This window comes from Dermochelys coriacea, chromosome 4, assembly GCF_009764565.3.
Source record: "Dermochelys coriacea isolate rDerCor1 chromosome 4, rDerCor1.pri.v4, whole genome shotgun sequence".
Classification (NCBI taxonomy): domain Eukaryota; kingdom Metazoa; phylum Chordata; order Testudines; family Dermochelyidae; genus Dermochelys; species Dermochelys coriacea.
The window spans coordinates 18,991,134-19,003,886 of record NC_050071.1 but is presented as its reverse complement, the minus strand read 5'-3'; the positions used below and the strand labels follow the sequence as shown (position 1 = coordinate 19,003,886).

Genomic DNA, 12,753 nt, shown 5'->3' with positions numbered 1-12,753 from the left:
TGTTAGTTGTATATTACTCTCTGTTATGTAAAAATCTATACACTGTGAGGTATGAGAAGAAATGATTTTAAGAGAAATTTGTGCCTTTTAAAAGGGAAGGGAGTATGTGCGCGTGTTTTGAGCAAAACTTTGTACTAATCTTGCCTTTAGTTAATTGAAATTGCTTTATCTGTTTTTATAAAAGTTCTGAACAATTGTCTGTATAAACGGAACTTGGCTTATTTGCATTCTACTTGGTTTGTAGATTTTGTATCCAATATTTAATGCTGACTTTTCATAGGCAATACAGAATGGTATGGCGCATCAGCAAACTAACACTGAACTACACTAATAACTAAATTTGAACAAACAAAAAATGCATCACAAGTACCGTACTACAATGTATAAAAATAATTAATTCTTAGTAATAAACAGACTGGTATTATGAGGTCTCTTATCTTATCCAAAGTGGAGACAGACAGACATTTTAGATGAATTATAAAATGCATGGATTAGTAAAGTGCACGTATGACATTGTACTGTATTTCTTGCTTTTGGTGGGCTCTTGATCAACCATGCTAAGTCATGGTTTTATATTCTTATATCAATTTTGTATTTGGGCAAGTTCTTTATGGAATAGACTTTGATCTGAAATCTGTCATGTAGTATTTATTTAACTAAAGACGATACAGCTAAGCTCTGCCAGAATTACTACATCAGTAAAATGCTGTTATTTAATGTTACTTTAAATCTAGAGATTGTGAGTTGTGGTTAAGGGTTTCAGAAGAACCATGCCCTTTTGTTTACACTTTCAATGCATATTTTTGATGTTAAAAATGTATATAAAGAGAATTTAATGTTCAAAGGTAGGAGTGCCTCTAAAAGTACTCCACTTTGTATTTTCTCTAAACAGTTTCGATGATCAGTTGCCAATAAATGTGGAAAAATTTGTTATCCAGGGACAATGGATTACTAGTTCCTTCTTTACAAGTGTTGAAATGAACAGGGAAGTCAGAGTGGGGAAGGATGCATGAAAAAATAATTTAAAAAATTCGTTAACTAGAATCCTTTGTGTAAGGTTGCTGCACCATTTACATCCACATGCAAAATCTTTCTAGCCACACCTGGGAACACATTTACTTCCCTCCATTATTTACTATTGTTTTTAAATTGCTGTAGTTTAGTAGTGAACATGTTCAGAATTGATTTGCTGAAGGACTGCTGTGACCCTTTTTCTCTTTACTTTCAGTGTATGTAGACTGTAAATGAAAAGATTTGGTTTTGAAGATTGAGGAGTCTGGTTTTGTGTTTTTGTTTTTTGTTTTTGTTTTTTTTTTGTTTTGAAGTAGTGTATATGTATCACTTGGATTCTTGCCAATTACTTTCTTTACTTTATACCCCTGCAGGAAGTGTAGAAATGTATAATAATAAAGTATATTAGATCTGCAAGTCGATTGATTGACTTTTGTATAGTTCTGTAATTTAGGTGCAGATGCCTAAATGCATAGAGCAGATGTGAAAATAAATCTTTCTCTTTGTGTGAAATAATTATTTAAATGGAAAAATTTCAGTGTTCTTACGTGTCGCTTTTTCACCAGCCCTGGATCAAGTAAGGCGTGCCAATTCGGTTTTGTTCACCAATAGCCACAGACAAAAGATTGCTGACGTGACAGGTTTAAAAAATTGAACACCCCCCCCCCTTACTGCTAAGATCATGGATGGAGGCTTCTGTGTGTGTGTTCTGTGCTCTTCATTCTTGTTCACTTTCAAAGAAATCTAGAAAAATAAGTCTCGTCTTTTTATTTCTTCGAAGCCTGTGTTGAATTCCCTGAAGATGGATTCACTGCACTATTTTTAAGGAGGCGTGCACATTCCTCCCAATACAGTAACTTCAGACTGGATCGATCTTGTTGCTTGAGCTACTACAGTAACTCCTCATTAATGTTTTAGTTATGTTCCTGAAAAATGCGACTTTAAGCAAAACGATGTTAAGCGAATCCAATTTCCCCATAAGAATTAATGTAAATGGGGGGGTTACACACAAACACACACACACACACACCACACACAGACACAATATAAGTTTTAAACAAACAATGTAATACTGTACACAGGTTTCAGAGTAGCAGCCGTGTTAGTCTGTATTCAAAAAAAGAAAAGGAGTACTTGTGGCACCTTAGAGACTAACAAATTTGTTAGTCTCTAAGGTGCCACAAGTACTCCCTTTCTTTTTACGGTGATGATTGTGAAGCTTGGTTGGTGGAGTCAGAGAGTGTGATATTTCCCTGGGAATGTCTTACTGCTAAATGATGAACTAGCAATTGGCTCAGCCCGCAAGGATTAATTTATTGTTGTTAATGTAGCCTCACACTCTACAAGGCAGCACAAATGGAGGGAGGGGAGACAGCATGGCAGACAGGGACAGGGACACACACCGTGTGTGTGTGTGTGTGTGTGTGTGTGTGTGTGTGTGTGTGAGTGAGAGAGAGAGAGAGATGCGCATTTCCCCTTTAAGTATGCTGACACCACTCTTAAGTGTACTATCTTGTTAAGTTTATCAGCAAGCTGAGACCAGCAGCTGCTGCCAGGAAACTCCCTCTGTCCTGAGCCCTGTCCTGTCATGTGTCCCCCCTGCTCTATGGAGATGGGGTAAGTGGGGTGCAGGAGCAGGTGGGGATGGGAACACCCTGACATTAACCCCCCACTGCTGCCACCCTCCCCTCCCCCCCAGCAAGAAGTAGGCTCTTGAGAGCAGCTCCAAGGCAGAGGGCAGGAGCAGCACATGGCAGTGGGGGGAGGGACAGCTGAACTGCTGGCAATTGATAGCCTGCTGGCAGGGACCTTAGGGGAGCAGGGAGCTGATAGGGGGGCTGCAGGTCCACCCTGGTTCCAAGCCCCCACCAGCTAGCTGCAACGGGCTGCTATTCCTGCAAGCGGTGGACAAAGCAGGCGGCTGCCAAACAATGTTATAAGGGAGCATTGCGCAACTGTAAACGAGCATGTTCTCTAATTGATCAGCAATGTAACAACCTTAACTGGGATAATTTTAAGTGAGGAGTTACAGTATTTGAAAGCGAGGCAAGGTGGATGAGGGAGTGTCTTTTTATTGGACCAGCTTCTGTTGGTGAGAGAGACATGCTTTCCAGCTTATATGGAGTTCTTCAGGTCTGGAAAACTTACTCAAGGCAGGTCTAAACTTAAAATGCTGCATTGGTGAAGCTGCAGCACTTCAATGAAGATGCTCCTATGCCGATGGGAGAAAGCTCTCCTGTCAATGTACACCTCTACCCCGATATAACGTGATCCGATATAACACGAATTCGGATACAACGCAGTAAAGCAAAAATGGTTTTCTGTCTCGTCTACAACATTGGTTTTCAAACTGGAGGTCGTGACCCAATTACGTGGGGGGTCGCAAGCCGCGAGCCCAGCATGCTGCTGCAAGTTGCAAGCCCCAACCCCTGCGCCAGGCTGTGAGCCCTGACTGCAACGCATGGCTGCGAACCCCAACCCCTTTGTGGAGCTGCGGGGCTACGAGCTCCGGCCCTGGTGTGTGGCTGCGAGCTCTGACCCCGACCCGACAGGGACGCGCGGCTGTGAGCTCTGACCCCGACCCTGACAGGGACGCGCGGCTGCGAGCCCCAACTCCAGGCTTGATGTGAAGGATGACATCAGATGCGCCCTTTCTAAAACAAAACCACGAATAAAACTTCGTGTCAAATACTGTATTAATAATGGAAAAGATCGAGGCCAAAACAAGTTCGATATAACACGGTTTCACCTATAACGCGGTAAGATTTTTTGGCTCCTGAGGATAGCGTTATATTGGGGTAGAGGTGTAATTAATCCACCTCCCCAAGAGGTGGTAGAAGCTGACCCGTTGACATAGCACTGTCTACAAAGTGGGGATTAAGATAAGTATAACTACGTTGCTCGGGATGTGTGGATTTTTCACACCCATGAGCGAAGTAGTACTGACATAGGTGCCAGATTTCAGAGTAGCAGCCGTGTTAGTCTGTATTCGCGAAGTATAGGCCAGACCTTAGGGTGTCACAGCTAAATACAAGGTGGAACAGATAGATAGTTTACCATAGTTAACAAATATTTCAAGGGACCATTCAAGCTGAAGTAGCCTGTTAATACCCCTCCAGTCATAGGGAAGAAAAGGAGGGGGGGCAAAGCTGCTGGGGTTATAGTTATATAGGTTATAGATGGTTGTAATAAGCCATAAATTCAGTGTCTCCATTCAGCCCATCATTTTTATTATCTAGCGAAATGATGAATTCAAGTTCCCAGGCTTGTCCTTTGAAAGTGTTGTGCAGATTTCCTCTGAAGATGAGAACTGATAGGTCAGATATAGTGATTGCTTTGTGAAAAGTGTTCACCAACAGGTGATTAGTGTTTTTCTCTCTCATCATTTTTATCGTCTGTCCAGAGGATGCAAATCTCATTGATGTATATCACATAAATCGTTGGATTCATGGTGCATTTGTGGTGTACCTCATCCAGTACACTAAATGCCCCAATAGCAGCTACATGGGTGAAACCAGACAATCGCTACACTCTTGAATGTACTCACACCGGAAAATTCAGAGTTTAACTTAAATTCTGTGTGGTGTTTGTAAAGACGATCCACTTTCCATGCTGCATCTGTTTATGTAGTTGGCCTTGCTTTTTTTCAACAGAGGCTGCAAGTCGTGCCATAGTCCAGTTCCTGGAGATCAATCAAAGTGAAGAAGCCAGTAGAGGTTGGATGCTGCTCACTACAATAAATTTACTAGCTTCATCTGGACAGGTTAGTTCTTCTTTATGATAATGAAAACCAAAGCAGGAAAACAAAATAATGTTTTCAGGTGTGCAGCATTCCTTGTTAAATAGCACATGTGAAAAGGGGTCATGGGAACATAGTACAGTGTCCTAATTCCAAAGCTTACAGGTCATAAAGTCTTTTACATCTCCTTCCTATATTGAGGTTTAATTTTATTATAGTGTCTCTGGAGTGATGCTGTAATGAATTGAAGTTGCCTAAAAAAGTCCCAGGGGGCTGAAATTTGTCTTTTCGTGGCTCACAGTAAAATATTTTTAGGTAAAGAAGTAATAAATCAGAAGTAGCTTAAGAGAAATTTCACAGTCTAAAAAGTGCTTTCTGCACCTTAAAATCATTTTAAAACTGGAATAACTCAAATTCTTTACTTTAGAAACAAAAACCAAACAAATTCTTGTGACCAGGTGTTGATGATGATCTTTTTGGGGACTAGTTCTGGTTAAAGATATAAATAACTGTGAATTTTTTTTAAATTATTTTTTGTTAATGCATCATTCTTGAATTAATCTCATTTTCTGTGAAAGTTTTAAAATATTCACTGAATAGTTGGTGAACAAATTTCAACCTATAAGTTGTTCATGAAGTGTTCATTTCCCTGCTAATTATTTGTGGTAGTGCATGACTAATCCTCGAAGGGCTTGTTTGGACAGAATTAGTTTGCTGCAAGTGGGGTTGTAAATCTGCAGCACACTAACTGTCCATGTGGACCCTGCTTCTGCACACTGAAAGTTCTCTTTTATGTGCTTTAACCTACTCCTGTTTCAAATGGAAGTAGGTCAGAGAGCAGTAGGGAACTTACGGACCCTGTACTAGTGCTTATGGACCCTGCTACTGCAGGTAGTTGGTTTTTGGTCCACTAATATTTTGTGGATTTACACCCCAGCTTGCCATGCACTAACTCACCCTCTACGCAAGCTATAAATCACGTGGTGGTGTTTATTCTCCGTGACTGGATAAACTGAGGTCAGGTCTACACTACACGCTTTGGTATACCAATGTCACTCAGGGGTGTGGAAAAAACCACACTCTGGAATGGAGTAGTTATACCAACCTTAACCTCCTGTGTAGACAGCTCTATGTCAACAGGAAAGCTTTTCCCACCAACCTAACTACTGCCTCTCACAGAGGTGGAGTAACTAAGCTGATGGGAGAGCTCTCTCCCATCGGCTTAGAATGTCTTCATCAAAGTGGTGCAGCCGCATCAGTGCAGCTGTGCCGATGCAACATTCGTAGTGTAGACCTACATTGAGACAATTAAAATAGAAAAAAACCCCAACATTTCTGGTAAGATTAGTTTGGAAAAAATCTTTTTTATTTTGAAACTTTTGGAATTTGGGAATATTTTCACTAATAAATCAGCAGTCTGAACACTCAGAAACAATTAATAATTTGGTCCCATGAATAACAGTGAACTCTTTGTGCTTACTAGAAAAAATATTTGTAAATCTTTTTCGTTATCTAATCACCTATAATGGGGAATGTGTACTTTGAAAAATATTAGTGACAAAAATAATAGTTTAGTTGAAAAGAATATAATGATCTTTGCTACCAAACTAAGATCTCACTGTGAGGATGAAAGAAAAGTCTGTACGAACATACAAGAACCTAAGATATACATAACAGATATTAGTCTTTGAGATGCTGATGGCACCTTGACCAGTTGTCCTTGTCTCTTCTCCTTACTCTGTATCCTTCCATACTCTTGAATTGTGTATGATCATTAAATTTGTTAATTCTAAGTTAGGGTACTTCGGTGGCTCTCTGCATTCGGTATGCTGATTCCTGCAGAGCATGTGGAATTTGATTTTTGTCCCAAATGGATATCTTTGCAGGCTACTTGGAGCATCTTAGAAGACAAAGAATTTGGGAATAAATAGTACCCCATTCATGGAGGTCACACTATATAAAGAGATAGTGAAGCCAAAGGCAACCATGAGCTGTATTACTGTGGCTCTGCTGGCTGGCCTTCTGACACATTGGACAATTACATGCTGTCTTCTCTCTGCTCCCTGATTATCTGTTCATGTATTTTACCAAATCATCCCACCTACTTTAGAAATAATACCAGACCCCACCTCCCAACTTTTCCACTCTCCTCCAAATTTTTTACATTTTCTTCCACGCTGTTCTGTATGCATGAAACAACATAAAGCCAATACCTTCTCCTTCCAATCCAATCACACTTCCATGATGACTGCAAGAAATATCCAGCTGATAAGGTCTAGACTGAGGGCCTGAGGGGATTGCTGATCTTTACATTATTTTAAAAAGCTTTATAGTTTATAATTGGTAAGATCTATCAAGCTGATGTAAATTATGCTTTTATTGTTGTTGTTTTTGTCCTCCATTCCTTCTGTTTGTTACATTGTTGTCTTGTCTTGTGGTAGGAATTGTCTTCCTCTGTGTAATGTAATGACTCTAATCCTAATTGAAGCATTTATGTGCTATTGTCATATGAATAATTAATGGTTATTTTATTACTGTTGATATATTTAGACCTTTCTCTGAGTGTTGTCTTGTTTTTCCTCTATTTTTTTTCCTGTTTTGTAAATGTTGAAGAATATATCATTCATCTGTACTGCAGTTTGGATGCTGGTTAAATTTATAGGAAGGAAAATGTCAACTTTTTATGCAAGCTTCTATCTGTGTGACTTCCGTTAAAGGCAATAATTTGCATAATTCATTCTTTCAAACAATATAGAATATCTTAAATTTTCAAAGAAAATTATGTTGTATTTTAAAAAAATTCACTGTTACAATATGGTGAAATGTTACTGGCTTTTCTGTTTTTCAGAAAACAGTGGACTGCATGACGACGATGTCGGTGCCTTCCACACTTGTTAAATGTCTATATCTGTTTTTTGACCTTCCACATGTGCCTGAGGTAGTTGGAGGAGCGCAGAATGAGCTACCTCTAGCAGAGCGCCGAACGTTACTACAGAAAGTCTTTGTACAGGTAAGAAGAAAATATAGGTGTTGAGTATGTAGACAGACATTTCTCTTTTTTTTTTTTTTTAAAGGGCAGTATGAAAAATGGAAAGAGGAGGCTTTATCAGGTATCTCCAGAAATTGCTGCTGTTCTGGGCCAGTGACTTCATACATGGAAGTTTTTTTTTTTCTCTGTTTCTTAACAGAGAGAGCTATTTGTTAGCAAAATGAATTTCCCTGCCAGCAGAGTTGAGATTGAGTACTTTTTTTCTCAGAAAATATTTTGTCTTCACAAATGAATGTAGCACTTGTACTGGGCTGCTTAAGAGGGATGACATGCAGACCACTTCCTCCTCCTCTCCCTACCTCCCCCCCTCTTGTTGTCTTTTATGTCTTTAGCCATGACAGTCATTTGAGTAAGTACAGTAAAAATCAGCAGCACTGATATTAATTAGTAGACTATTTAAAAACATGCCACCTTTAGTTCTAATAGGGAAATAAATCACCTTTGTGTGGCAGGAAAGGGAAGTCACTATTGTGGCTTTCCTGAATGACTTATTTTAAAACCTTTTCAGCAGAACAGAACGAATCAGTCAACTTATTGCAGTTTAGACTGTGTACTTGATTTGGAATTTAACTCCACTGCTTTAACTGAAGCGCCCCTACCCCCAAAATTAATAAGAATAAATAAATAAAGATGGATTTTACTGCCGCATTTTATGTAGCTCATACAATTATCTTCACTCTGTTTGTCAATGGAAGGAAGAGGGTAGACGGCATATTTTTTTTAACCTTAGAAAGGGTTGTATTATGTTAGTTTATAATCAGATGCTGATAGACAATTATATGTCAGTTGATGGATCTGTTCTAGCTCCGGTGTTCTTTTGTGCAAGGTGCTGTGCTCCCTCAACTCCTTTTTGCACACAATACCATTTAGGTTTGGCATTATGGGTTTAAATATCTGACTAGATACAATAAACACAGTACATTTTTATTGGTAATAAATTTTGAGTCATTAAAAATGTTGAGATCTTGCACTTAATGAACAAATGTTCCTGGAATATCAACTTTTTGGTGTGCTGTTCTTTATAAATCACGCTTTGAATAAAAGGAAGAAATCCTAAAGAAGCAAGGGCCCTGTACCTTGTGTATGGAAGATAAAACTGACTGAGTCACTTGGTAGTCTGTTTGTAAACGGAAAGCTAACTTCCCATTTGAAAGAGTTGGAAATATCATGAATGCACCTTTGGCTGTTTCTCTGTCTTGTAAAAGTTTTTTTTTGATGAGGCTTCATCTTCCTAGTGATCTTTTCAAATCTTAGCCTTTGTCAGTTTGGCCATACATAAATATATTTGAGACCGCTCTGAAACCAGTAAGCCATTGTGGTGTTAGACAGCGTCTCATGAATGTTCTGTGTTGACAGAATAACTTCATTCTCTTGAGTTATAGATTGTTCTTATTCTTTCACTTGGTGATAGGCTTTGGTTATTAGACTTATAACACCCTGCTCTAATTCAGAGAGTTTACACTTGACAAAATGAATCTCTTGACTCTTTAATGAAGTCTGAAAATTCAGAGCAATTCCTATTCCTCACTCTAGTTATTACAATTAAAAACAAGTGAAGGTTCTTTGAGTGTAGTACTCATTACTTATTAACAACCAATATGTTGGTTGAATTTAGATTTATTCTTCCTCCTAAAAATGATGCATCTTACTTGTCTTCAGACTTCTTGTTTTGAGTACATTTTCTTTTGGCTTCTTTCTTTCACTTTGACCAGTCCACATTTCTCATGTTGATAAGAAAATGTAATAAGCTATTCATTTGGTCAAAATAACCTATATGCTTCTAAGCAAAATGCACACCCCTGGTACTCTTTGCATGTTGTACCTATTTGTTGTGTTTCTGAAAGGCCCCTGAGATATCTTCACCATTCTATCAAAGCTAGATGTTGATATCATTATTCAACATTTATATTGTTGTATTGTCTCGAGGTGTCAGTCAACTCGGGGCCCAGTTGTACAAGGCAATTTAAAACATGGGTATGTTTCAGTGCGGAGTTAGCCTGGGCTTTTATTTGAGTGCTGCCCAACCCCCTCCGACCTATTCTTGAAAACCCCTTTCCTGAATTCAAGTAGTACTTTCTTTCCAGACTAGCTGGCATGACTGGGGTATGAGTTAGAGCCTGGGTTCTGCTTTCACTTGGGCTGATGATCTACCCACTTTATGTAAGCCTGAGGACACAGGCTTACATAACTCAAATGCTGATGGTCCTCTGTTGCCTTCCCATAATTGACCCCATGTGCCCAGAAGAACAGAACAAGTTCTCCCACAGTTAGTTGTGAAAGAACTGTAGAGCGGCTCACTTACTGCAGCACTAAAGAACCAGGATATGGCCCCAGAAGTCCTAGTAACACAGACAAGGCAGCACAGTAACTCGGGCAGGGCTTTGCAGTGTGGCTGCTCACTTCTGGGCATGGCTAACTCAAGTGCTCAGACCTGGGTGGTGTTTATCCAAGTTAATTCTGCACTGAAGACATACCCATATTAAGTAACCTTACCTGCCCCAATGATTTGCCTGCTCTTCATTTGGCCAAGGAGGCATGGATGCTGCTCTTCCCATCCCATCCAATCAGTACTCTTCATGCATTAGAAAGCATTAGGGTGGTTAGCTTGTTAACACCTCTATCCCTGTTGCAAGAGTTGAACATGCTATCTAGGGAACAATTCTAGTCTCTGGCATATTTAGGACTCAAACTCTGATTCCTACGTGGTAGCATAAAACACTTAAAGTAGTCTGCTACTTTAGCCCTATTCATTACATTTTAATGGGCTTGAAGGGTGGAATAACCATGAACATTTGAAGACCTAAATTTAGTCTTATTTAACATGGATGAAGGTAATTAGGGCTATTCAGGAAGCAATATGCAAGGTAAAGAACTGCACATTACTTTGCTAATGAACAATTCTAATTGGATGATCTTTTTTTGTGATCAGTTTGTGTAAAAGTACCAATGAACAGAGTTCTGCTGTTAAATATTTTACTGTCCTTGTGCTATTTTAATAATTTGAATGCCTTATTGTTTCAGATCCTAGTAAAATTGTGCAGTTTTGTGTCCCCGGCAGAAGAACTGGCTCAGAAGGATGATCTCCAGCTTTTATTTAGTGCAATAACCTCATGGTGCCCTCCCTGTAATCTGCCTTGGAGGAAGAGTGCAGGGGAAGTACTAATGACCATATCGCGTCATGGCCTTAGTGTCAATGTAGTGAAATACATTCATGGTGTGTATCTTAGAGATATTATTTTTATTCTTTTGTTCCAGTTTATGTATTACTTCCTTCATCCTGTAGTTTCTGTATATAATATAGCAAAAACTAATGTACTTAGGAAGATTTAAGAGTATTTGTATACATCTGTAGACATATGGTTAAAATAATGTCATCAGAATTGTTCTGTAATAAGATTAGAGGTTCTTGTACATAAACCAACTTCCACGGTGTCATCTGAGGTTTTTTTCCACACCTCAGTTTAATGTTGCAGAACACAGGTTCTCAAATGTTTTCACAGTGTGGAACATGTTAGTGAAGAGGGTGCTTACATTAAAAAAATAATATTAAGAAGCTAGTTGTGATTATTGTAACTGGTGCTGGTGGCATGAGTTTCTGAGGGGTGGCTCCTATTTATCTTCTGCTTTTTGATGTAGCAGTAGCTCCTTGTGGAGGCAGGCAGGCTAGGTGTTTCTCATTTCCAGCTGTGTGTACAGCCACTCTACTTTTAAATAAAGTCCCTGGACATCTGTGAACTCAGCTGGACACAAGGATTTGGAACCAGTGCCCTGTGTTCTGCAGGCTCTGTCTGAACATTCAGAGATCCATGAAAGCTGCCGCCGTAAGGTAAACAGTGCATTATTTAAAACAACCAGTGTAATCTCACCAACAAACAAATATGGAGAGAGATACATCCAGGTAATGGGGCAAAGTCATGTCTTTTTTTGGCCTTGTCTGAGATAAGCAGCACAAATAATAGCTCTGTTGCCCATGGAAGTATAACTTCTCCAGATGGTTCTATTGCGTAAGTCGTGATTTCCGTGGTTTGCACACCATCTTCACATTATCTGTAATGGATCTTCAAATGGCAATGTTTGTGACCAGCAATGAGTTCTATTAGCCCATCATATAACAGATATGGAATTTGTCAGAGCAAGCCATAAAGATTCTCCACCCAGTAGATAGAGTAACATGCATGGCTTTCTAAGCTTTCGTGGGTAAAAAACACTTCTTCAGATGCATGTTATATATCAGACAGACCACAGATCTGAAGAAGTGGTTTTTTACCCACGAAAGCTTAGGCCCAAATAAATCTGTTAGTCTTTAAGTGCCACCGGACTCACGGTTGTTTCTGTGGATACAGACTAACGCGGCTATCCCCTGATACTTGACACCATTGATAGTGTAGTGTTCTTTATCGTTTAAATAATCATGTATCAGGCTTTAAAAAAGCAAAAGTCTCTACTGCCTCTTTTTGGAGCTGAACCTGTTCATGATCATAAACCTGATTAAAAGATGACAGTGTCTTGTAAGGGAGTTACGTGATCTGTGGTCTGTCTGATGTATAGCATTTTATGTCATCCAAGATAATACTTTAAGGAACGTTCTTTCTGAATGCCTGTTTTGAAAATCCACACTGCAGCTGGGAGAGAGAGATGGATATTGCAGCTTGAATGGCAGTTTGGGCTTTCCAGCCCACCTGCCTCCTTGGGTCTGAGCTATGATGGCTAGCCCAAGCATCCATCAGAGCCACAATGTTCACACTGCTATTTTTTATGTGCTAGCTTGCGCTCAGCTAGTGTGAGTCTGTCTGCCCAAGTTGGGAGGCTCGCTCCCAGCTGCAGTGTAGATGTACCCACCTAGGAAGATATTCTGTATCTGCCAGGTGATGAAGAATTGGCTAACTGAAACAAGGCAAATGAAATAAAGAATGCACCCATAAATCTAGCCACAAATATGAGGCAGCTGTTGGTT

At 39.5% G+C, this 12,753-nt stretch overlaps 1 protein-coding gene across 7 annotated transcripts in view; it reads left to right on the top strand.

The window, feature by feature from the left end:
* The window catches only part of WDFY3 (WD repeat and FYVE domain containing 3), a 290,091-nt gene that overhangs the window by 96,572 nt on the left and 180,766 nt on the right, over positions 1–12,753 (top strand). For all 7 annotated transcript variants that reach the window (XM_043514073.1, XM_043514074.1, XM_043514078.1 and 4 more), the window contains 3 exons: positions 4,665–4,774; positions 7,599–7,760; positions 10,821–11,013. In XM_043514073.1, coding sequence (XP_043370008.1) covers positions 4,665–4,774; positions 7,599–7,760; positions 10,821–11,013 — 465 coding nt within the window. The remainder of the gene's footprint in view (positions 1–4,664; positions 4,775–7,598; positions 7,761–10,820; positions 11,014–12,753) is intronic.